This window comes from Danaus plexippus, chromosome 20 (assembly GCF_018135715.1).
Source record: "Danaus plexippus chromosome 20, MEX_DaPlex, whole genome shotgun sequence".
Classification (NCBI taxonomy): Eukaryota; Metazoa; Arthropoda; class Insecta; order Lepidoptera; family Nymphalidae; genus Danaus; species Danaus plexippus.
In genome coordinates, this window is record NC_083550.1 from 4,174,809 (window position 1) to 4,201,373 (window position 26,565).

General features: G+C 31.0%; 1 protein-coding gene across 3 annotated transcripts in view; it reads left to right on the forward strand.

The window, feature by feature from the left end:
• The window catches only part of LOC116774053 (DE-cadherin), a 107,882-nt gene extending 94,476 nt beyond the window's left edge, over positions 1-13,406 (forward strand). For all 3 annotated transcript variants that reach the window (XM_061523966.1, XM_061523967.1, XM_032666678.2), the window contains 9 exons: positions 1,726-1,923; positions 3,012-3,228; positions 3,604-3,822; positions 6,438-6,662; positions 7,343-7,473; positions 7,612-7,747; positions 8,351-8,551; positions 8,917-9,069; positions 10,961-13,406. In XM_061523966.1, coding sequence (XP_061379950.1) covers positions 1,726-1,923; positions 3,012-3,228; positions 3,604-3,822; positions 6,438-6,662; positions 7,343-7,473; positions 7,612-7,747; positions 8,351-8,551; positions 8,917-9,069; positions 10,961-11,082 — 1,602 coding nt within the window. In that variant the 3' untranslated portion in view covers positions 11,083-13,406. The remainder of the gene's footprint in view (positions 1-1,725; positions 1,924-3,011; positions 3,229-3,603; positions 3,823-6,437; positions 6,663-7,342; positions 7,474-7,611; positions 7,748-8,350; positions 8,552-8,916; positions 9,070-10,960) is intronic.
• Positions 13,407-26,565: the final 13,159 nt, after the last annotated feature.

Sequence of the window (26,565 nt, forward strand, 5' to 3'; positions counted from 1 at the left end):
GGTCATCACTGCGAACACCTTTGCCATTTTTAATAAAAATTTCAATGAATAGCTGATATAAAAATGCTTTATCAAGCTTATATCCAGCTCCCTTTATATTCTGTATATATTAAGCTAAAATGTATCGCTGATGCCAAGTAATCTTTGCGGGGAGTGCATTTACATGAGTACTTCAAAGAACGTCGCGGTTCGCCATATCATTGCTTAAACCAATGTAATGTTAGTATGTCTATGTCATGTAATCACATGATATTGCAATACTAAAAGCTTAGTCTGATAATAAATGAAAAATATTATTATATGTATTATATTTAGGTTTCTAACAAAATCATTAAAACATATAGTTGTCTTATAGTTGCCAGTACTTTTAAGTAACAAAACAAACCTTAACGTTAACAGACTTATCTTAGAGAGTTTTAACTATTTGTTATTTAAAAAGAAAACAAATCACATTATTTAAACAAAACTAACGTACTTACAGAATAATACGAACACCTTAAACAACTTAAATTTAATTTACAAAAACACTCACAAATCGCGTCGACAACTACTTTCCCGCGTCGCAGTTAAAAAAAAGTCAACAAACCAAATGTCATCGCTTTAACATCACATTGGATGCGTTCAGAAATGTAAATGTTCGGTTCTAATTAAATGTCTGTTCCCTAAATATATATATATCTAAACATATCAATAGTACTATATAGTATCAATAGTAGATCCTCATAGAGAATGAAAATTCTCATTCACATCTCATCTGCCCGTGATTACGGTTGCTGCAAATAACCCAAACGTAAGGAATATGTAGTTCAAAGTAATATAAAACGCGTAGTGATACGAAAATATCATTTTTATTTAAATTCTAAATGAATACTAGCGATTTTGTTATAACATAAACATTATAGAAAATAATTAAAACGGTAAACTAATATTATATTATAGGTTCAGTGAACCTTAAAAAAATACAGTTAATTGCTTCCAAAACCAAATAGTTCTAAAATTAGTTTTGTATTACAATGTATGGTCCACGGCCTAACCGATGTAACCTATTGACGCAAACTTTGCACGAAGTTTAATTTGTGTTGCGGAAAGCAAACCAAGGTCAAGCCGAAAAGTTAGACTCCAGTGGGCCTGATTTTAACCTCGTTTACACAGAAATCTAATTAAAAAACATGAATAATTATTAATACTCAAATTAATTCCAAAATTATATGGAAATTTGGTCAGAAACTTCTTAATAGTCTCTAAAAAATTGTTGCATAGATAATAGGAAATAGAAATGGGTTGTTGGGAGCTATTTATATTTTATTATTATGGGTTTATACATATATTCAGTGTCCGAATAAGGATAACCAGTGATCCGAATACGACTAGAAGTAATATCTTAATTCTGCATCACACATGTCTTGTGATTTCTCGTCTACATCTATATATAGACGAGTACATACATGTATCGACATCATGACTTTCAGCTGTCCGATACAAAATAATATTAATATGTTATTTATTCCTCTAAAATCATTGCAAAAAAAAAATGCCACAGTTATGTAAAATAATACACTCATTCTATTATATATACAGGAAATTGTTTCCTTATTAGGTACTATATAATATAGATGGGCCGAAACTATTTGTCGAAAATATTATTGACATATGAATACATTAAAATTATTTTTTTCTTAAATCTTTTAACATATAAATAAATATCTCAAACAATTTTCTTCACAGGGCACTAGTAAGAAAGACAAACTTCATCGTCGTTTAGCAGAACTATACAACAAATCTATGGACAATGTTGATGTGTTCACCGTTTTTACCAAACTGACCGTTAAAGACGCCTTCCTGGATGTAAGGTTCTCAGCACACGGGTCCCCGTACTTCGAAGCCGAGAAATTGGACAGTATGGTTGTGGGGATACAAGAAAAGGTACGTTCAGTATGCTGTTAAACCAATCGTTTGCTATTCATGGCGCGATTCAAATGGGTTGACGGTTATTAGACCTTAATAATGCATGAGATCCGTTGCGTTCGTGAAGATTTTTCTAAAATTAAATTATACACCGTAATCCGATGATATAGAGTTATCAAAAATGATCGTTTTAAAAAGCATATATATATATATATATATATATACGGTCGAATTGAGGAACCTTTTTGAAATCGCTTAAAAATAAGGATGATTAGAATATTATTCGAATTAAGTTAAAATAACTCTGTAGCCATAATATTTTGTGTTTAACCGAGTAACTTTTTTATTTATTTTGTTAATCATATATAATATGCGAACTTAAAATATTTATCATAGGAGCAAGCTATTGATATTATGTCACCCATTTTAATAAAAATACACAAAGATAAGTAAAGATATTTTAAAATCATGATTCGTGACATATTTTTCCAACACATAAAGAATTCCATACACAGAATTCACCTTGAGAGCAAATAGCGTCGCTGGCGTCGAAGCGTCTAATGACCTCGTTACGAAAGAAATGAAGCCGTATGTGTTATCTTATTTAAATTTTCTTCAAAAGGAAATTTAATTCTGGCTGAAAAAATAAATAAAATCAAACGAATAGTTATTATAAAAAAAAGAAAATATATTTTTCATCATTACAAGACCTACTTATTTGATTATGATTTATTACAATAAAAATATATCTCACACGTACTATATTAGCTAAAAATACGTCCCAGTTTTCTATTATAATACATACTAATTTTCCCAATCAATGATACTGATTATTTTGTATAACTTAAATAGACTAGCATCACAATATTTAGTAATGACTAAGTCTCTACATCTATTTATATCGTGGCCTGAATGAAATGCAATTTATACTCCGGGACTACACAGCGGTTCCGAAGTTTGTGTGAGTTAGGTTAGTTTAGATCAGGGGATTATTGAACATTCGTTTTCAATACCAATTGAGACTGAAGAGGATTTAGTGTCTTGCAAATAACTGTTGGGGTTATGGGATATAAATTTAGCACTGAAATTGAATTTCTTACAAATAGCTGGAAGATGAGCTCGGAGTCAGGATATATATGGTGAAAATTGACGAATGCCTGATAGAGAAGGAACAGTGCGAAGATTCCTGTCGCAATGTCCTCATCAAAAATAATGTGCCGCTCTCCGTTTATACGAACACCACCAGCTTCGTCGGGGTATCAGCGAGGGTGGAATCTGAATGCACTTGTGACGTGGAAGAACCGCTCATTTGTTTGAACGGAGGTCAGTATGACATTATTAGTCGAATATATATTAATTCTTGTACTAATATCGAGAAATTGTCTTCTGTATGAAAGAAATTATAGTACAATTCTAAATATTAACTTTTGACCTAGACGTAACTTACAGGTTACATATGATACTATTTCTGATATATAAACCTACTAACCTTTTGAATTGAACGTGCAGATTTTAAAAATTCAGCTACATATATTTTTGTATGACTTAAATTCCTTCATTTAGAAATTTGTTAGGAATCAATACTGTAAAACTTTTATAAAGAATAAATATTTTTTGCGTATAAAAAAACAACATACCCAAAATCATATCAATTAGAAATCGGAACGCATAAAAAATCGTACAATTTTCTTCTACTAGGGACTCCATTCGCTGATAAATGCGAATGTCCTGAAGGCTGGAATGGTCCGCATTGCGAGCAGACCAGTATCGGTTTCCATGGCGACGGCTGGGCCATGTACCCCTCCCCACCAGCCTGCCATGAGGGTCACGTGACCCTCACAGTGACGTCACACACTAGCAACGCTCTGGTCTTCTATCTTGGACCGTTGAAATTCAACCCGCTTTTAGATGTCCAAGGTAAGTTGCACATACTTAGGTATCAGACTGACTGAACCTAATAAACTGATCTTATTATGTACCTACATTATACTAGACCTTATCATTTCTTAACATTACCGACCAGTATTAATACCCAACATACATCAGTTAAATTTCATCCCTAATGTTCTCTTTAGTTTAGATATTAGTCATTTTATTACGCGTCGTTTGACGAGAGTGATCAAATAAGGAAATTATTCTATGACAATGATATTGTATATAACATTAAGTTCATTATCGAGTTATTAATAAACAGGCACATTAAGACGTCTGGTATCAAAGATGTAATTAATTATATCTTTCATTATATTCATACATCACAAACTAAGACCGGCTTAAACTTATCGTCGACGTCTCATACCGCGGTGTTAATGGCAAAAATCCCATATACACCACGTCGGAATAATCCTCGCAGTATGCTGACCTGGTTTTCAAATGCAATGAGCTTTAAGTTTAACATTCCGCAACATACAATGTTATGTTGTATAAATGTCACAATGCAGGCATTAAATCCGTTCCCACATAAACCAATTAAAAGAAATTCTTAAATATACGAATAGCTCAATGAAGTCTTCGTGTTGATTGGGTCGATCTATCAAAACGTACAGAGGCTATGTCACTGGATTGTTATGTATAAGGCGGCGCCTTTCGTGTTCAAATTTATGCCTATGATTAATGGTTTTAAGTAATCCAGTAATTCTATCGTGTGGATGAATCTATGTAGGTCACTAAACAGGATTTTGCGAGAGCTAACTACAAAAGACATATATAATACGTAGTCCATAGTATATAATGAATAGATAGTTAAGTCTTTGGTACAAAAATATTCTGATTTTGAAAAGTTTGTAGGAACTTTCGTGCTTATTTAAAAACAATGCTCTTAAATATTTTTAAAACGTCAAATAAAAGTAAAGAAACCATAAACATGATAAATATCTTAAGAGTAATATACTTGCACTTTGGCACGGCTTCCGCCAGAGCAAATATTTCTTCTCGCGCTGCCAAATTGGCAATACTGTTAAGTGGATTGCACACACTTGTCGCAGATATGAAGGTAATTTGTGTCGAATGCACGTGTAGATTGAGATATTTGATGATCAGACGCTATTTATCGATTTAGGTTTTTAAATTATCGTCATTGAAGTAATATATGACAAAATTCTTACAGAAAATTCAAATCTAAATCATAGAATAATCCTAGTTTTATAATGAAAATAGAAAACTAAAAGCAGAGCATTTCAATCTAGACTAAAATCGAACCATTGTCTTTTTTTGACGTTTACAATGAAAGTATTCACAAGTTGCGAGTGAGTTTTCAACAAAAAGCGACTTGAAGCAACAATGTCGCTCAGCAATAAATACGTCTGGCTTGATTGGCGTAACAGCTTGAATAATGATTTCCTACAAAAACACGATTGTTCTTTCTTGAGTACGGCACAAAGAGGGATTTGATTTATTGCGCGCATTCTGATAACGTGATCGGTGTCGTGATCACACTTAAATGTCAGACATATAAAACTAAAATTGATTTTTATCGATTTCATGACGTAATAAGGGTTTTGTTCTAGAATTTATTTCCATTTAGTTGTAGCGGAACACTTGTATGTAGTCTTATATATTAATATTACATAAGCCGACCTTAGCTGCTGTAATGATTTTTTAACGATCATGTAATAACTGACAGCGCTGTGCCGCTATGAAATATACAAGCGATGCTAGCGTGATAGAGTACCTTTTTTCCCCACAGTTAGTTTCAATTCGTGGATAACATAATTATTTTAGCCTCGTTTGTTGTTTACGATGCCCTGGTTTTGTGGTATTATCATAACTTCAGAAAGATAACACTTGAAATTGACGTTTCGTGTCCCGTCCTGTTATATCTTAAAATATTACAGTAATGGAATATTTACCAATTAAGCTATTGTGTTATAAAAGATTCGCTTCTAATATTTTCAAGTTCATATAAATACAAACATATCAAATATAATCCCATTAACTCTGACTCTAGAAACATTTCTACATTATTGTATTTATATCAAAAGTTCAGTAAAACAGTAAGTTTTTTTTGCTTGAAAATAAACAATGATGAAGAAATTTATGTATAAAGGTAGACCATATAATATAATTCCTAATATCACCAGAACTTAAAACTATATCTCATTCGCTGGTAACGAAAATCTTATAACTTCTATCATAAGTTATCAACATCTGTAATGTAGTCTTGTAATGAGCTACTAAGTCCATTTCTGAGTCAAACAGTAAGAGCCTTATAATCCTTGAACTTCGGCCAAGATTGTTGATGTTAAGGTTATTTGCACATTAACATAGCCACTCCATTATGGCGTTACAACTTCTAAGAAACGCATAATCGTGCTAATTAAATAGAAGTATTATTTGGCAACAATGCGAAATGGGTTACAGAAATACACTGGGTTGGCCTAAATTGATACAAGCGTTTTTATATAATCGTGGGTTAAAATCATAATTTTTGTTAAGTAAGAATAAGAATATTTTAAACTCTATAGATGTCTTTGTAAATAATGTTATGAAAATTTAAATCAACGTAATCTCTTATCCAATAATCCTTGTTACAGATTTCATGTCCTTAGAACTGGTAGATGGTTATCCGATACTATTAGTGAACTACGGTTCTGGTACGACACGTCTTAATAACAGTGTTGTACATGTAGCTGATGGCAAACCACATTTGATAGAGATAGTACTCATGAGGAGTTCCATTGAAATGTTTGTGGATAGGTGTAAGCTATCTACGTGCATGAGCCTGGCAGCCCCTACAGGACCGAGAGAAATACTGAATGGTAGGTTAAAATATACTTCATCATGCCCATACGTTGAATATAAACGAGATAGTCACATAGTAATTATAGAATGATAAAATTAGAATTTGAAAATGCACGTTAACTCGAGCCATATTCTGTGCGAAGAAAAATTTTCTATAGCACATATTAAAAGTCTCCGTTGCTTGATATTTAAGTGGAAATAATATGTCTAGGTTTATTTCCGTATCTCGCATCCGTGGAAACCTAATATAGTATTTGGAATGCTTTAAAACTTTTTTTGAATATGTCTGTATGGAGGTGGATATTTAAATTTAAAAGAAATATTTATCACGAAACCTTTGCTGTTAGTAATTTACTTCTTTCCTTATGAATCCAATGTATAACAGGATTCCTTTAAATTCGTTTTTCATCGGTACACTCAATAGCTGAGCATAAATCATAAAATATGAGAAAGTATTTGGTTACAAGCGTCTTTGCGATCAACTTATTCGGATCCCCGACTCGCAGATATGGAAGACATTTCAATTTTATAACAATTTTCATTTGTGACTTCACTTTCAATTCATAGATTTCTTCTTTGAACATATTATATGGTATAACATATTATATCTAAATACAAAAAAAGAATACATCTCTGCATCAATGTGTGTTAGTATATAAGAGATATACAACATAATTCATAACATAAATATTTTCAGTCAACGGCCCCCTCCAGTTGGGTGGGGCGAGCGTAGATTTACAAAGTCTAGCTAGATCGTTCGGATGGCGTTACGTGCCCACAAATCAGCACTTTATGGGCTGCATCAGCAATTTTACGTACAACGACTACGTGAGTATTACTTTTTATTTTGCTGTACAAACTCGATTACTGTGTCGCATTCGATCAGACTGAAATATGTGGCTTATGCCATTAAGCCAAGTAGAATATTGTCGCAGTGTAACTATTTGTTATATACTTTTGTTCTAGATGTACAATTTGGGAAAGCCATCCGTTGAACGGAACGCAGATCCCGGATGTCAGAAGAGTGTGTTCACAGCCGTTACATTTGGCATCGACACCAACTTCCTGGTCGCTATACTCGTGTGCATCGCGATATTAATAAGTAAGTGGAACATTTAAATAAATAAATGTTTTAGCAAAATTTATCACATGCATTAAAGTTTGTTCAAATACTCTGTTTATAAGGTTGGATAGGAAAATATCTTATTCATTGTATATATGTGATTTTATATTTTAATACTTCCCACTAAAAATGTCTTATACGAGTATATATAATTAGTTACTGATTGAGAGTCAAAATATAAATCTGTCAATTGACACAGCGTTTCTATTGACACATTTGCTGTTGAGCTCTCAGTTAAGTGGCTTCCTTTACCAAACAATACATATTAGTTCCTAGCACCACATCTCTAGAGCTATAACTATCTCGGGATTAATCATGTGTAAACATTTCACCCATCTGAATAATTGAAAATAAATACAAAAAAAGCAATGACATCTAAGACATTCGCGGTCCAGTGCTGATAGATGATAAATGATAAGACCAACTGACCGAAATTCACATCTCGTCTGTCCGTGATCACGGCTGCTGCAAAGTTACCTTAACGTCGGGAGTATTTAGTTAAAATAGTTAAAAACGCGTAGTGTCCAAAAACATTAGTTTTGTTCATATACAAAAAAGGCTATACCTAAACTTCTTTCTCAGTTCTCCTCTTGGCTGTGGTCGTTCATCGGAAGCGAGCTGATGCATGGGCGGAGAAAGAGTTAGATGATATAAGAGAGAACATCATCGCTTATGAAGATGAAGGTGGTGGTGAAGGAGACGCTGGCTACGACTTACACGTTCTAAGGCAGATGTACGATGGCCCTCCACCAGATAATGAACCAGCGTTCATGCATGTACCAGGTAATTCATAGGAATTTTTTTTGCAGGAGACATCAGACAGTCTTGTATCATTCAGATAAATCTTGAGTAGTTTTGGTGTTTCATTATAACTTAGGACTGTTTTTTGCAACAGCGAAATGAATTTTGGACCAAAATTGACCTTTAGAATGGATATCCCGCACTTTGTTTGTCTCATATAAAAATTTACGATGAAATTTTAAATAGATTATTTCGTGATTACTACTTTATTGTTTGTTAGACAAAATTACTATAAATAATCGATTTATTATAATTATTCCAATGATGGAACGTAAAAACCTGTTTAAATCAACGCTTAAACAAAACTATTACAAACAGTTTTTTGACCAACACTAAATCTCTCACAGTGGTTGGCGCAGCTCCCGATATATCAGGATTCTTGGACGACAAAAAATCAGTCCTGGATCGGGATCCAGATATCAATCCGTACGACGACGTGCGTCACTACGCTTATGAAGGCGACGGGAACACTAGTGGATCGCTATCCTCGTTGGCAAGCTGTAAGTGTTATATTATAAGAATATACGAAACAATAACCGATAGGAAAACAACAACTAATTCCGCGTTTCAGATATTTTAAGATAGCAAAGTCTGAGATTCAGTTCCGGTATACTGATACTCAATCCAAGACCTCGAGTAAAAACAGAGTTTTCTAGAGTGGATACTATTGACACGACCGTCTTAAAATTCTTAAATAGATTTAATTGTAATAACTTATTCATTATTATATTCTTTCTTTTTAAATCATATAGAGTCCCGTGTTTTATCAAGAATTAAACATGATATAAGTTGTCATAAATAAGACAGTCAACTGACTAACTTGATGAAAAATAGTTTTTAAGGAGCATTTTCTTACGCTATAAAAATTATATCATCACAGTCTTCATTGGGTCCGCCGTCCCCGATCATAATGGCTTCTCGTAACCTATTTATAAATTACATTTTAGGGCACACTTTTTTGGTATTCAATTTGAATTATTCCATTATATTATAACTTAATTTAAACTATCAATACCCAGATTCAATATAAAATATACTGCGGTGTATAATTTTCTATTTTGATCATAGGATTTTGTGTACTTTGTTATGGCTTATATTATAACCAGGGACGTGGGACGTAATTTTCGTTCGTGAGTCGTTTCCAATACCTTAATTTCTATGACAAAGTCCTTGATTCCTTCAACTAATTAACGAAAACATAATGTGGCGTTAATTTTAGATTACGCGATAAGGGATACGAGAATTGTTCGATCTGTCTTAATCTCTGCTCAGACAACTGTCAAAAAAACCGACAGCTATATTAAACGCGCTAAACAAACAGCACACCAAAGTTATTCATAGTAAAATCGTTAAATTTTCTAAAATTTTCAGTTTACACCAATTCTATTTCGTGTAAGATTTTAGTTAACTGTAATTGAGATTTAACGAGGGTTTAAAATGTTTGAAATAGATAAAAAAAACGTCTCGAGTATAGCGTGGCTACAAAACATACGGGCTCACATTTCTTTATAGAGACAAAATAACGAGGACAATCAATTTAAACAGATGTCGATAAACATACATTTTAAAGCCTCACAGACAAATCGGATTGTATCGACGGACGCCAAATTAACATGGCTAATTGACAGAAACTACGTTCCTCCTTCCGTTAAAACGATGACGAACTCGTAGCGCCGAGCATAAAATACAAAAAAAAAAAATATGCCAGATCTGTAAAAAAGTCAACAGGAATTTCGCAAACGAATTTCCACCACAAATTTTATCTTTGAAACTTAAAACGCTATTATTTTAATTAATGGTCACACTGAACCATTTTAAACTAGATATATATATAAATTGTATTTTACTTATCTGTTCCCGAACGGGGCTAAGTGTATCTGAAAAAGTGTCGTTCTGTACTTTCTTCTGTCTAACCAATTCTTTACCCTGATTACAGTGCTAAATGGTGGCACATATAAATTACGCTATCTATTTCATTTATCGTACTATTTTAAAAGCTCTTTGTGTAAACTTATTGCCAAGACTGATATTGTAAAGGCCGTATAATTAGATTTTCAATAGATTTAATCTGTTTATCTACGGAAATGGCATCAACGAAATATGTAGATAATTATGATAACACGGAGATAAGAATTGAATACTTAGAATAACACTCTGCCTATAGCATAGAATGTATGAGAAAATCTTACATTAGATACTTTGTGAATAATGTAAAGATTACAATTAGTATAGTTTCATTCTAACTAGTAATATATTTTACGACAATTCTTGTCCGTTGTGTTTTAGTGTAGGGTGCGATGTACCCTGTATTTTAGTGTATGTTATGATATGTTATGTTATGATATGATATGATATGATATGAATCTCGTTATTGACCCATGTATTTCTCAGGTACCGACGACGAAGATCTCAAATTCAACTACCTATCTACATTCGGGCCTCGTTTCCGTAAGTTGGCGGACATGTATGGAGACGATGGTGAAGACCGCCAGCACGAGGAGTCCTGGTGCTAGCGCCACGCCTGGCTCGTGTAGCCAAAAAACAACCTAATGTGCACCAATTAAGGTGGAGTTTACATTGGACATGTGAGACCAAGCTTTGATGCCTTAATTTGAAACCCACCGGTCGGTCGCCTGTGATAATCGTTTGGTTTAGCTTTCGTTGAACGGTTTTAACTCATCCTCTGTATTTGATATCGCATACCAGTTGTTTTTAACGTCCGTTCCAACGTTTCCATTGTAATAGTAACACGGCTTACATAGTACGGTAATGTGTAATGTTTTATCTCGTATGGGACGTTTAATGTTTTAAGAAATGACTGATTCGTATCACTCTAGGCATCGTTGTAGATACGCCTGAATTACTTGTATGTAATTTTTATATTAAGCAACTTGGATAAACCTAAGTCTAGGACATATGTACCTATTATATTTTTTATATTAAGATTTTTTTTTTTTTTTATGTATGATTGTAAATTATTAGCGAATCTAGTATTATGATTGGCAGCATTTATGACAGCGAGGGACGGTTAGTGTATTAGTGCCATTACTTTGGTTTATGTGTGATTATCCGAAGAATAAATTTTTTCTTTGCTCGTAAACCACTCGCGTTCAGTCAAATTAATAGATCCCGCCCATTGTAAGCTATATGTGAACCGCGCTTTATAGTTAGTGTTAAGCCTTTTTTACAATTCCCATGTACGACGAGTCCGTTCGTTTAATATTTTGTTATACATACAAATAAATAAATGTTTTGATTATTTTAATGTCTGTAGTTTTTTAATAGCCTATTTAGTATATATAACATACAAAGCTATTTATCTATATCATGAATATTTCAAATTTCGTCGATGTTTAGAACTAAATGTAAATATGTAAACTAGTACATAGCGTTGTTTAACGTAAATTTAAACTTTTTGTATCGTAATTATAATACAAGGTGTCTTATTATTATGCATATCAACGAATTCTAATGAACAGTTCATTACTTCATCTGTTAAATGGTATAAATATATTGAATAAAATGACATTTTTTATTCATGAAAGTATGATATTCATCACAGATTAAAAATATGTTTTAATGGATTCGAAGATAAGGGTAGGTGTACACTGTTAGTGTTATGAAGCCCGCCTCTAGTTTACATCGTGATATCCCGCGAGATGTAGCACGGGGATGAACGAACAATCAATCTTTCTGATTTATTACAGTCCGTTAAACCTTGAGAGTATAGGCATAGTTTAATTTTAGGCTTGTAACTTAGGATCCATGAGCTTATAAAGTTTTTACGCGAATTAATACAAATGATTTTGTTCTTATAAAAAAATATTACGAAAATATATATCGGTGATTCGAAAACACATTTTTTATTGCAATTTATTTAAAAAAAATAATGTATTATTCCGTACAAAGCAGTGATTACTTTATATGTAATTAATTTGGATTAATTTCACTAATTGTTTCCAACGAGTGATTTCCAGAATATGATAATTGGAAACTTTTCGGACAATATGAAACTTGTTCAATACAACATCCAATGTTATCCAAATTAATCTTGATCACATACCAGCACACGTGGTAAACTCGCCCTTGCGCAAACATTCGTGCAAACACTTGTCCAAACATTTGTCCAACGTCGATAATCAGCGTATTAACCAAACATTCAATTTACGTTTTCTTTACGCATACAGTAGAATATCTCAGCCCTATATTTTGCGTACAAATAGCTTAAGGTATTATAAGGACGGTTCGAATAAGAAGAAATGTCTATAAGATACACTCCTACATTCCATTGAAGTTACTTATGGTGTGTGATTTAATAGAGTTATTGGAACAATTATTCGTACTTAGCTCGATAATTACTAGTACCACTATAATAAACGGATGGTACAAACACTATCAGACGCGGACACTGCCATTGAATTCTTCAGAGTTAATCTATTTGTAGTCTCAAATCGATTTTAAACAAAAACATTATCGGTTTGAGAATATAACTACAGATAGGACCTATCTATGTGTGTGTAAGTATTTTATAAACGCGTGTGTTGCTCTATGAATGTATTAGTAAATATAATAACAGGTTGCCGCCTACTCACACATGTATATTCAAGATACGTACATGTGTGAGTGGAGGTAACAACGTAGTGTGTATTGAAATGTTTAAATTGTAATAAATGGGTTTAAAGCGGAAAGTATTTAAGTGGTCTAAGTGTAGACGGAGGAAGAGTCCGACTGAAGATTGTCATATTAATTGTATAATTAGATTAAGTGCCGTACATTTTTAAATTGTTTATATAGATATAAAATATTCAATTCATTGAAATAAAGTGATGAAATTGAATTCGTTTTCTTTATGCGCCAACTTATCAAAAACCTTTGCCTTATTTTTTTTATTATAATCATATTACCCGTAAAGAGTTCATTTGAAAAACTCACCCGGAGTAAGGGAAGTATTTACCTTTTTGTACTAAGCAGTCCATTCTTAACTGGTATATTTTTTCCATTCTAATCTTTTATTATTTACGCTCGAAACATCTCATATATAAGTGATTAAGATTGCCAACAATAGCTTCATATTGGTTCCCGACGGGTTTAGGGAAAAAACGCCTAACGTTTATCCCTTATTGAAATAACATTTTTTGTAACTTTGTTCAGCTAAAAAAAAGCACAAAGCATCATTTGACGTAGTTTCTTTTGAATAGTTGTGTTTTTTTTTCTTTTAATATTACTATTCTTAGTTAGGAATCTTAAATACGAAATTACAACTCTAAAGTTACTAAAAATTCTTTTGCATTTTCTGTAGCGATGTTTAAAAATTTGTTAAAAAGACTACGACCAACCAGATTTTAATGATCCTCAAAGATGAAGAAGTCGCCTATAAACAATAACAATTTAAATTAACTTTTTGTCGACAAAAAATAATGTTTTCCGCAACATTATGAAGATTGCTGAAGTTTGTACAATTTCTCTCTCGGTAAGTACAATAACTCGATATATCATTTACACAAACAGACCGTCTTGTTCACGCAACGAGCAACGTTTTCAGCACCTTTCTAGAGTATAAACTGTAATTAGCTTAACGTGAAGTATTTCAACTCTCATAAATGCAAAAATATACTTCTGTGTTATTAAGAAAATATATTTATGCTAAACACTTGAATTGCAAAAAACTTCGCTGTTTGCGTGTCACAGGACGTAATTGTGATTAATGCCTCGCCACCTCTAGTTCAAGCTTCTGAGAAATAAAACTGGTATTACCAGAAAATTAGACGTATTTGTTCCTGAAACGAAGGCGACCACAATAAAGGCAATATTGGTCTGCAGTTAATGGCGTGAATAAAAAGTTAATTACTTCCGGTGATATTTAGTTCTCTAATTCCGAATACTTTTTGTGTACGAACTTGTCGTTTTTCTTATTGTTTTGAATAAATACGTACATAGTATTTTAAAATTTATACGTTACATTTGTTGACGGGGAAAAATATTAAAGAATTTTTATATTCTTACTCAATAAGGCAGTTTTCATATATCATGTACCAAGTGATATTTTAAAATCAAAATCATTTCAGTACAGTTACAAGTTGGAATTCTGAGATACACTGATCGTATTATTCTATCTTATATGCATTCCTTTGGTCCTTTCCTAACATTAGCTGACATCTTTTTTTTTATACATATTTTTCTTTTATTTAGTTTTACGTTACCCTTTTCAAGTCTAAAACAATATCCTAGAAACAAAGTGTATAACCTCCCTTATTTGAGACCCAGAGTTTGAGGCACTCTGCGAGAGGTCGAGCAAGAAATTTTAACGAGCAAACAATTGTGAATGGGACTAACTACGTGTCCTCATGAACCAAAACACTCGTTTGATGACTTCAGAGGATTCGACGTAACTTTAGGCTGATCAAAATATAGGATTATTTTTAGAACTTTGAAAATAAATTAAAATTGAGGTTTTAGATAAAAATCTGAACATATTTCTATTTTGTCAATCTAAATGAATTATATTTTTCAGTAACATTCATTTGGGTTTGAAGAATTTTACCGGCTTCGAAAAACTACTACTCAACTGAACTATGTTTTGTTTCGTATGTTTGGTAGTACGCGACTCTTTATTTATTATTGTCATACTTACGAGGGCATCCCAAATAAATCTTCTAGATATTAACTTTTAAAATTTAGTAATTTGTTTTCTACAAAATGAAGAAAGAAAGTATTGAACCTAACATCAAAACTGTTCCAAAATATTATGATCTTGAATTATAAAACGGAAAATAAAATTGTTACTTCACTAAAGGGAGGGTTTTAACATAGTTATTGATACGTAATTGATGTAACTTGTATAAGCAGTTATTTTTAGACTACATTAATTTTGCAAAGAACTGTCGAACACGGGCAGCGAATGACGCGTGATGGACACACGACCTCGATGGTTGTTACTAAATGCATATTACGTAAGTATATTGTGTTTTACCGCTGATATAGTCCGTTTTTTTATTATTTTAACTTCGAGAGGATCTTCAAGATAAAATATCAAACAGTTTATGATAACTATGGTATACAGAAGAAGAGTGTAATGTCTATCCGTTCAGACGTTAAAAATAATTCATAAAATTGACAGAATGTCTCTCGCGTGAATGTTGGGGATATGAAATAAATTTTTCTGTTCCAGTTATATTGAAGCGACAAATGCATTATCATACGACGTCATGTTACTTGCGATATAATAATTTGGAATTTATACCTATCATAAATTATAAAAATTTTAAAGAGTAAGTGGTAATATAATTTCATAGACTATTTCTTTTACAATTGAACTATGAACATGTGTATTGGTATAGTTACAATCTTACTCTCAGAAAATTCATTCATTTACGGGATTTCAACAAAACTTGGTGGATTTTTCTATACCCCACCCACTTCAAATATCTTTGATAACTTTACCGTATTGATTTAATACAGACTATTAAGAACCCATGTTTTTCACAGCTAATGATCGAATATAAAACAATTATTTATAGTATAAAAAAATTACATTATTTCAAATAACATTGTGTAAGTAAATTTTGATTTTAACATGCGTATATTTTTAAACTAGAACATTCGAATCATAAACTTTAACTATGGAAAGCTTTTATAATTTTCAGAGAGAATTAAATAAAGTTAATGTTATATTTGTTTAAGAATTCATTAATTAAAATCTCGATTAAAATGGGTTTAATTTATGGGACTTATCACAAACTTAACTAGTACAAAAACTACCTATAAAGTTAGATCTAAGATTTTCGCGAGTATTCATTTAAATGAAACTAGTATTATTCGGATTTACTACGCGGATTTTATTATTTAAAAACTACATAATCCCGACGTTTCGGTTACTTTGCAGCAACCGTGATCACGGGCAGACGAGGTGCCTCGTTTATGTAGTTTTTAAATAATAAAATCCGCGTAGTATATCCGAATAATACTAGTTTCATTTACCTATATAGTTTTACAGCAAACATTTCTTTTAAGTACAACCATTTGTGACCAAGCTATTATTCAATATAATTTTGTACATGAGAATAAATGTATAATTATATTAAGTTGTTAAAGAACCTAAGAATAAATAGAAAATTAACGTTTCACCTTACACTGCGAAATATAAAAATGCATCTCAGTGGAACTATTTACGTTCATCCCACATACTAATTCCTTTTGGAGTATTGCCAAACTACTGAAACTCGGATTTCGAAAGCTTTCTCACATCATTGACTAAATGTAAGACATTAACTTAGGGAAAATTATTAGATTGTTATGTGATTCAACGTTACAAATTAATTTTCGAGTTACGTTTTTGGTTGGCAGCATTCCTCGATGACGGCTAAGAATTTAAATTAATCTCACGAAACTGTGCATAGCACAACATCGTTCAGAAGGTGTTGAGACTTTCTTCTTTATTACATACGAACCCGAGATAATACCTCCCGGGGACGCTGTCAAAGCCATAGGGCTAACAACTAGAGTCAAGTCGAGACTAAAAACTGAGATAATATGTATGTAATCAATTCTACAAAGGCCCAAAACGCAAAATAGAATATTCGGATTGGTTAAAACATAATAAAGTCTTAATATATTTTAGAGAATTGAACACTTCATTATTAAAAATATAAAAAAAAAAAACCATCAACACAACTGGTAAAGAATATAATTGCAGGTCCTTGAATATTTTTCAATCAATACAAATACTATACTTCTTACTAAGCAGAGAATATAAAGTTCATTAAGAAGATCGTATATGCAAAAAAATTAAAACATCTGATAGCTTACCCAGACTAAGAAATTATGTGAAATTTTCTATTTTCATTCTCACTTAAAGCAATCAAAGAAATCCGTTTGCTACAATTTATTAATTGATGATGTCGAATGAAAGTATTACAGATTGTGATTGTTTTACTTTATTATGACACAATTTTGATGTATCAAGGAACTGACAAATTTATCATTCATGTCATTATACAATTATTAAAACTTAAACAATAAATGTCTCAAACTTTCTTTAAAGTGTTTTCAACCTGGGCTTGTTAGAAAATTAAATTCCGATTTTTGACATCAATGAAGATTTCGATATCAAGAATCCCATTGCTCTCAGGGATAGTTAAAGGAATGTCTCGGAACAGTGTGACCACAGTGATTTGGGTTTTCGTAGAGGTGAGGGAATTACTTGTGCCTGGATGTTATTAAATCCTCCCAAGTCCAAACACTTTTGGAGACCCTGGATAGAGTCTTTGAGTCTCAACGGTGGTAGCCCTAGTCAATGATGGTGGTCAACCGTGGCGGTAACTATATTGATCGGTAAACACATCAAGGCAACTGATCTATCCCCCTTTATAAAAAGGGGTTGCTCATAAGAAATCTTCCACAAAGACGGAACTTGCTTTATATTGTACGGAAGTGTGAAGAGATGCATTAAGATAGGGCATAATTCCAGAGCAAATGGTTATGAGCAAACGGCAAATTGTTAGGACCACTCGAATTAAGAAGATTTATAGAAAACTGATTTTGCAAACAATCATTTTACGAAATGCTAATCTCAGATATTTAGTATCCACACCGTATGATAGTTAACGGTGTAGTACCATCGTCATTTCATAAGTCCTGCAAAAGCCTCCATCATGTACGATCTTTAAAACTCAATCAATCCTTGCTAATCTGCTATGTTATATAACACCACGCTATGTGAGCCAGTCTGCTTACGTATTGGATACAAATGTCGAATCTTTCTAGCGAAGCGTCTGCTGAGGATGGACATCCATTTGAGCGTGAAGTCAGCAACAAAGATATAACATCAAGCTCTTTTGGTTCTCAAAATCTGTAATTTTTGTTGGTCAAATAACGAATTGTGAGAATTTTTATGCAAAAAAAATAAAATAAAAAAAAAACAAAAGTCTCTGTTCAGAAAATACAATCCAACAAAACAAATATCTGTCACTATAGAGTAACATATCCTCGGGAACAATGACATACCACGGTATACTGAATTCAATATAAAACGAAATGATAACTTATTATTAAAATATAAAGTTACTAATATAATTGTCAGATACACGTATGTTGAATTGTAGCGATGTTAATTAATAGTTTTTATTTTATAGTTGCGTGAACAGCAGAAATAGTTTGCATTTAATAAAATAAATGTTGAATATAAATGTCTTTGATAAAAATTTTAAAGGAAATTATTTTCAATCTATAGTTATCTTAAATTCAAATACAGTCTTATGGAGAGGCAAATGTAAGTATATATTTTTGAACCTAAAACTTACTACAGCTGTATCTCAAAGAAGACATCTTCTTGCTCAAAATCCTAGGTTAAAAACCACCTCCACGTTTGTAAATATCATTTTGTCTTTTATTGAATAAAATTGTTAAGAAATGTTGTTTTTACGTCCTTTTAAAATATTTGAGTGCTAGGACCTAATTCTTAAAGACTATTTGAATTATCGGAAAGTAATTTCACAATGCCACGGTGAGTAATGATTACACATATCTATTACATTTGAAGTATTCCGAACAATAATTGATTAAAAATAATACTTTAAAAAGTATTAAAATTTAATTGCAAGACGTACGCTACTTTATCTTGAAAAATTGAAGCTTTAATATTGGGCCTGTATCCTTTTTTTTATAAAAAACCTTTTAGTGTTTACATATTTGAAGAATCTATCGTTTCTACAGAGATTTTCAAGAAATAAAGCAGCCATTAGTAGAAAAATTAGATGTGATCGTTCTTCGAATTGGAGCCAAACACTATAAAAGCAATATTGCCTTGCAATAATGGCGCCAATTAAAAGTCAATCAACTGTTAATGCTTTCTTAAATTAAACTGATTTCTCACTAGCGTAGAACTAAATCAGATTTATTACTTAAATAATTTATTTGATTTTGTCGATTGAACGAATTCTTAAAATATTCTCGTTCCTAATAAGATCCGTGTTTCCTTAATCAAACCTTTTATTAGCTATTATGAATAATAATCGATTTTTGGATAATATTATGACAAGAGGTATCACGTTGAGTTTTTGAGTGAAGAATTAATTCCCTAATTCATAATATTTAAACAACTTTGTTTAACGATTACTAAATTACTTCCCTTACTTTTCAATTGATAGTTTGAACAAAATTATTGCTTTAAAATGCTTTTGGGTTAATGCTATTATCACGTATCTAGGGTAAAGAACTTTTTGGTGCATTAGGCACGTTTGTGTTACATCAATGAAGACAAGATTGAGTAGCAAATAACATGCTAACAGGATTATTCGTCAAATATGATAAGCCACGGATACGAAACGTTATCTTGCAGACATATTAAGTAATTATTAGGTCTATGTAAAAATTTAAATTATATTAAATAATTGAGATTAACCGTAACTGTAATGTGTAATTGTATATGTACATATATAAAGAAAAAATAAGTCTCATTACTTATATAAACTCAAAAGTATAGATGTTTTTGAGCTTGATAAAAATAAATATTCTCGTCATGAGAAATTCTAGGTTTAAATCCCAGCGTATCCAAACAAGGAGTTTTGCTTCTCCCTTGTGTTTTATAAAAGACGTCACTTTATTGAACGACAACGGATTATTTTCTTGCTTTCTACTAGAACAGGGCTTTAAACCGCCATGTTCTTTCCTGATAACTTTTCACTTTTAAAACTAGCATCTAACAAACAACAAAAAACGTACCCAATGTTATACTTTTGACGCTTTGCCAAACCACTAAGTTACGTTCGAGCTCAAGTCACCCAATTTTACACATCATTATCTAACCAAGATCAATTAATAGCAATAACTCGATATAATTACCACAATTTTAATAAAATTTTAATAGATTGCAAGTTGCTAGTTATTTAATAACGATATTAACAACTTTATGCAAATTTAGATTATTTTCAATACAAAGTTCTTTGAAAGTTTAAAATGAAACATAAACAAAATAGGTATGTATTTTACAAACTGTCACTAAATAATTTTTTGATCGTTTTACATTTAAATAGCCGATTTTATTGACTCCACAATATTATTTTTTTTCTATTCACCGTAAAATATACCTCCCATTTTTTTGTGTTACCAAACAATACTTGATTTTTCTTTCATTTTTTTTTTGTGTGATGATAATACTTCTACTGCGTCATTTTAAACCTTATCCCTTTATTATGATTTCAACAAAAAACGACGTTCAAGTCGAGACTTACAATGATTGTGTGATATCGATTCTATAGCTTGTCACAATAACCTCTACAATAGATAAACTCTATAATAAATCAAGCCAAGCAAAATTCACCGGAGATAGATTGTTTAAAATTTAAGTAAACAAAACAAAACCAGTTAAATGGAGGCGTTAACGAAATTATAATAGCAATTTAGAGATGATTGGGTAAGATGATTAAACATCGGTTGGGGCTTTTAATACTATTATTATTTTCATTCAGGGTAAATAGTTTAACTGTGAATATTGAAAACTAAAACATGGTTAAGTTATTACTGTGTGTTGAGTTTTAATCAGCTTGTTTTATCGACAGAATGTTCTGCTCTTTAATGTTATATGTTTCACAAAATATTTTTAAATGTGATAATACAAAATTTATAAAAAAAGAAATAAGATTTTTACCATTTACCTTTGAAACGTAATACTTCAGAGTTTACTGAAATCTTACATAAAGTGATCTAAATTAATTGTTTTGTTTGCAAAATGAATTGCTATTTGAAATCGGAGCGAATGCTAGCTATGGAAAGTTGTAGCTATACTTTTTAACATTTAGTTTTCCATTTATATTGTAATTATAAAGTCGCTTCCTAACATTTGTGACGTGGCTAAAGAAAAATAATATACATTCATGAGGTCTCACAAATTAGATTGTTTTGTTTTCAAATGAAGCTGAAATGTGTAAATTGGGTCACTCAAACGCAACCAGTCCTTTCCGAAATCCAAAAGCGACTTTCCTAGTTTTAACGAAAATTTGTGTCAAAGTTTATGAAGTAAAAATGTAAAAAGATTAAGCTGAATGTTAATTGGTTAGAATTTTATCGTTTACCAAAATACAATTGCTATATAGTAATTTAATTAGCTAGGATTTCGACGTAAAAGTAGTTAAAATATTAAACCATCTTTTTCCACTTATGTTTTTTAGTTCGTTTACGGACCCAGTGTGCTGGTATTTATGGTAATATTGACATTACTCCCTTCCATGCCCCTAGCTATTAAAATAGCGGCATGGATTTTACAGCTTAGGTATTTAACTGGAACTTTTTAGTAGGGATTTTCAAATTATAATGAATGTTTTAAATTTTATTTAATTATAAGTATATTTTGCTTTCATTATGTCCGCCTTTGTTTCGGTTACATGAAACGACATGACAAATAATTGTCTGGGTACTTTTTTAGGGACAAGAAGAGTGGCTCTCGTTTAAAACTTCATACGTTAATTTTAAACTATAGTCTGGACATATTTTCATTGCTACATGAAGTTATTCTTTTTATTATTTTTCTATCGAACAATTATAAATTATTAGAGACCTATTTGCAATTAAATTAAGTAATTAAATTTCACCGATTACTATAGCTTTCATGTTTTTAGGATAAATATTGAGATTATACCCGTTTCACTTTGAAACGTCTACAACCATCAAAACGGGACATCCAATAACCAATCCAGAAACTGAAAATTCGTCAGACTATGAGAATTCAATCTATCAAAAGTCAGTTGTCAAACAACAAAAGGATGTTGCATATAAGTCAATAATTCCACATACAACTCTCTGTATAAAATTTCTTTGGTTCATTTGTAACGATTCTTAAACGAAATAATCCAAATACGACTACATATATATATGTATTTGAGTTTGTTTGTTTTTACGTATATGAAACAATAAACAAAAAACTCAAACACACTTCGGTGATTCAATTTCATAAGAATTTAGCAAGCTTGACTGTTAAAAGATATTGATTATTCAATTATCACGTATTCTAATCAGACAGTGATTTTTTCTTATAAACATTTAATAATAAGTTTCGAACGGAAAAAAAATGTGGATATAAATCACATCACATGTGTGATGTAATGTAATTGTTTATAAGAGACAATATACTTTAGAATTTCGTATATAAAAATATATTCCTGTACTCAGTGAATTTTTAAGAATCAATATATTTTTTTGACCAAAAAGCCTCTGACGTCATAAAAATTTTTTTGTTAAATTTATTCTTTATAATTTCGGTTCCAATTATAAATTCAGAGTTATAAACAGAACGATTAAAATTTAATGTCCACCGAGTGCGGCACTTAGTAACTTTCTTCTGTATATAAAGTTCGAAATCCCTTACTAGAATTCTCGTAAGAAAACCTATTTGATGACGATTTTTTATTTACTTATACACAAAATCACTTATCAGACTAAGGAAATGAACTTACTAGACCATTAACAGGAAAAGAAAATTCGTTTGAAATGAGGTTAATCAATTGGCGTGAGTAATAGTGGGATCGCTTGTTTAAATTGCATTTAAAACAAAATCGAGTTTCAGAATATATCATAATAAAAAACGTTACCTATATCTTTTAAGAACACTATTTTTTTTTATTTTTTCCATTTATAATGACAAGATCACACTGTTACATGATTAATAAACATTCGCCCAAACCTTCTTTAGCTCATAAGCGTTCTATATTTAAAGAAACATGATTATTCCACCAAACACACTCCGATATATTTTCTCTACACAGTATTCAAAATTATAATATAAATCGTTCTATAAATAACAACGTTGACATTGGAAAAATATTCCACGAATCCAGTATGAGCTTATGGCTTCATAGCGTAAAAAAAAAATTGTTCTATACCGAGCTCCTGACAAGATGTACTATTAGAAACCGGGCGATGGTTATCTTAATACAAAGAAATATTAAAAATTCTTTATTATTTAATGGAAGATAATTGCTAATAGTAATTTGATTGAAAATAAATTAAAACAAATTTATATAGACTTCAACATTGTGTTTTGCGATCTTTGCTATTATTCGATTTCTTTAGAAAAATAACAACACAGTAAAAAAAAAAAATTCTCGATGTTTTGAAAAAGTATTGATTTAAAATAAATAAAACAGGTTTTAATTTAGTTTTATTTTTTGTAGTCATTTTCTCTTGTTCAAAATTTTTAAAAATATTATATAATATTATAGGAAAAGTTCCTTCAATATATAACATTGTATTTGTATTCAAAATAAACTTACACGTTCTTAATAATAAATGTTTCAAGAAATTGTGAACGTAACATTATGTCAAGTGTATACAGGTGTAATGTTAGTATTAACTATCTTCAAAACTGTTCTCAGTGACAAATACACTTCTTAGAAACTGTTTATGATATTTAATTGTAATTTTCAACAAGACTATAAGATAATGAGAACTAAGACTTTCGCGAGTCATTTAAATAAAACTACTATTTTTAATTTATAAAAAAAAGTCGTGGTGGAGGTTAAAGGCCCGCCTTTCATAGGTGAGGTCGCGGGTTCGAAACCTGGCAAGTACCAATGTGATCTTTTCTGAGTCATATGTACTTTCTAATTGTAGGAGTATTTTGGACACCACTGACAGACGGTGAAGGAAAACATCGTGAGGAAACCTGGTCTCATAATTACGAATTATAAGATTGAAATCGGCAACTCGTCTTAAGCTAGCGTGGTGATTAATGCTCTAACCTTCTCCATGTGAGAAGAGATACGCTGATGATGATGATGATTATGACATTTGAATTTAGGTATAAAATTAAATATAACCCATCTCTGTTCTCAATGTAAGCCTTGAACTTTGGTAAAGCTTACACTCCAATGCTGAGTTAGGTTTTGATCTCACATAGCATTTCATTATTTGGGTAGAACAATGTAAATGACTGGCCCCTTATGTCTTATTTGGAATAATATTGAGTTGTGTCTTATCCTCAAGATTTTGTTTCATCCCTCGTAACAAAGTAGTTTGAAATGTATTTTTTTTTCTACTTGTCCATAGAAAACATCTGTAGTTTATAAAATATTTATAAACCGATGCCGATGTCTATTCATAGACGAAACTTAGGAGACAACCACATAACCAACATGATTGGAACTCACATTCAGTATCATTTTTTCTTTTAATTAAAAATTTTTAAATCACTTTAACAAGCTTATCTACTTTTTTGTGACTTATTGTTTGAACTTATTAAAAAAAAATACCTAACTGTTTCACATTTTAATAACAATATTACAATCTGTCTATAAACTATAGGATATGTTGAAATTACTAAGACCTAAGAGTTGTTAAAAAAATATTTTCACTGCCGACAGTACTATCTACATTGAGCCTTACAAAATCCTATTATCATATAAATGCCAGTACCTCAGCTGTTAAGGCTCTCAATTGTTCCCAATTCGATGTCCCGGTTGTGCTGTGACTATATATGAAATTTCATTGGGACTATTGTGTTATGTAGTGGCTTGCTTTGGAATATTTTTTAATGTTAGCATATTTGATAATTTTGTATGCTTTTATGTCTAATATTTAATTATTTTGTTTGAACACATACGAATGGTTCACAAATGATTTTTTTCTTCACCATCTTTACCAGATAACTTTATTGATATAGAAGAAAAATAAATCAAAGTATGAGGCTGTGCTAAAAACAAAAAAATATGACAAATAGTTAGCAGAAAGAGAATATAATTGGATATTGTCAATACAAAATGTGTGATTATTAAACATAACCCTTAGTATAGGTCGTTTTTTTTTTCTTCAACCTTATTGGACGTTGAATATGCTGTTATATTCCGTCAAAAAACATAAAAAAAATTATAATGAATGAAATTATTAAAAAAATGTTTTAATTTTATGTTTATTTAAATCGGCAAGTAAACCATTTTTTGTAATTAGGATTTAAATTTAAATTGCTACCCCTTTATAAAACAACCACTTTTGACAATTTATATATGGGAAAAATTGTCATGAGTATGTATGTACATAAATGGCACTGGTACTGTCAATGGAATTTAATTTTTTTTTTATTTTATCTGATCATCTTATCTCGTCGTTTGCGATTTATATTTTTTATTATATAACAATTGTAAAGGAAAATAAACACAGTATATAAAAGTAATACCTACTATAGGTACTTTCTATATTTTCCAACAATAAAAGGCTATGCGTTCGAAATGTTCAGATATGTTTTGGTATGTATCGAAATTCATAAAATTTTGAGAACCGTTTATGTTTTATGGTTTTCCAGATAGATGATAATAAAAATAAAATAAACAGGTATTGTTTACGGCGACGTAAATATTTGAATATGACGAAAATATAAAAGGTCTGAACTATAACCTATCTGAGAATATCCAAGAGAATTTTTATGGTTGAAAGCACTTAATATTTTAAATCTGATCTGATCTTTATGTTTGCTCTAAAAAGAATTTACAGCAATCAGAATTGCAAGAAATTTTAATGACATAATTGTTACTCACCACGCCGCATCCTGGGGAGGTTTTCACGTAAATAAAATGTTTTTTTTTGTTTTAAATGTAATTACAATATTTACATAGTTTTTGTCATTTCCTATAGACTAAGAATTAATTATATCTTACTAGATAATTATTTGGCAATAAAATATTTATCTGCTTCTTAACTTGTAATGCTACTACTAATAATAATTTCGCTAGCACCATACTAACAACATTGCTACTTAAATGACTATTCAAGAGTGTTTCTAAAAGCAAAGTTGTATATATGCTCCCTTAGTTTCCTAAGTACTTACCATGTTTAAGATACTGTATTAAAAACATTTTACGTTTCCTGTTTTAATTTTCAGAGGCGAATTATAATTTTCCTAAGGAATGTTTTTGTCATGGACATGCGAATATAATTTTTCATATAACCACATTAATGTTTCCTGTTTTTATAACAGAATATTAAAAGTTTATTATGATAAAATAACTGCAATAGTA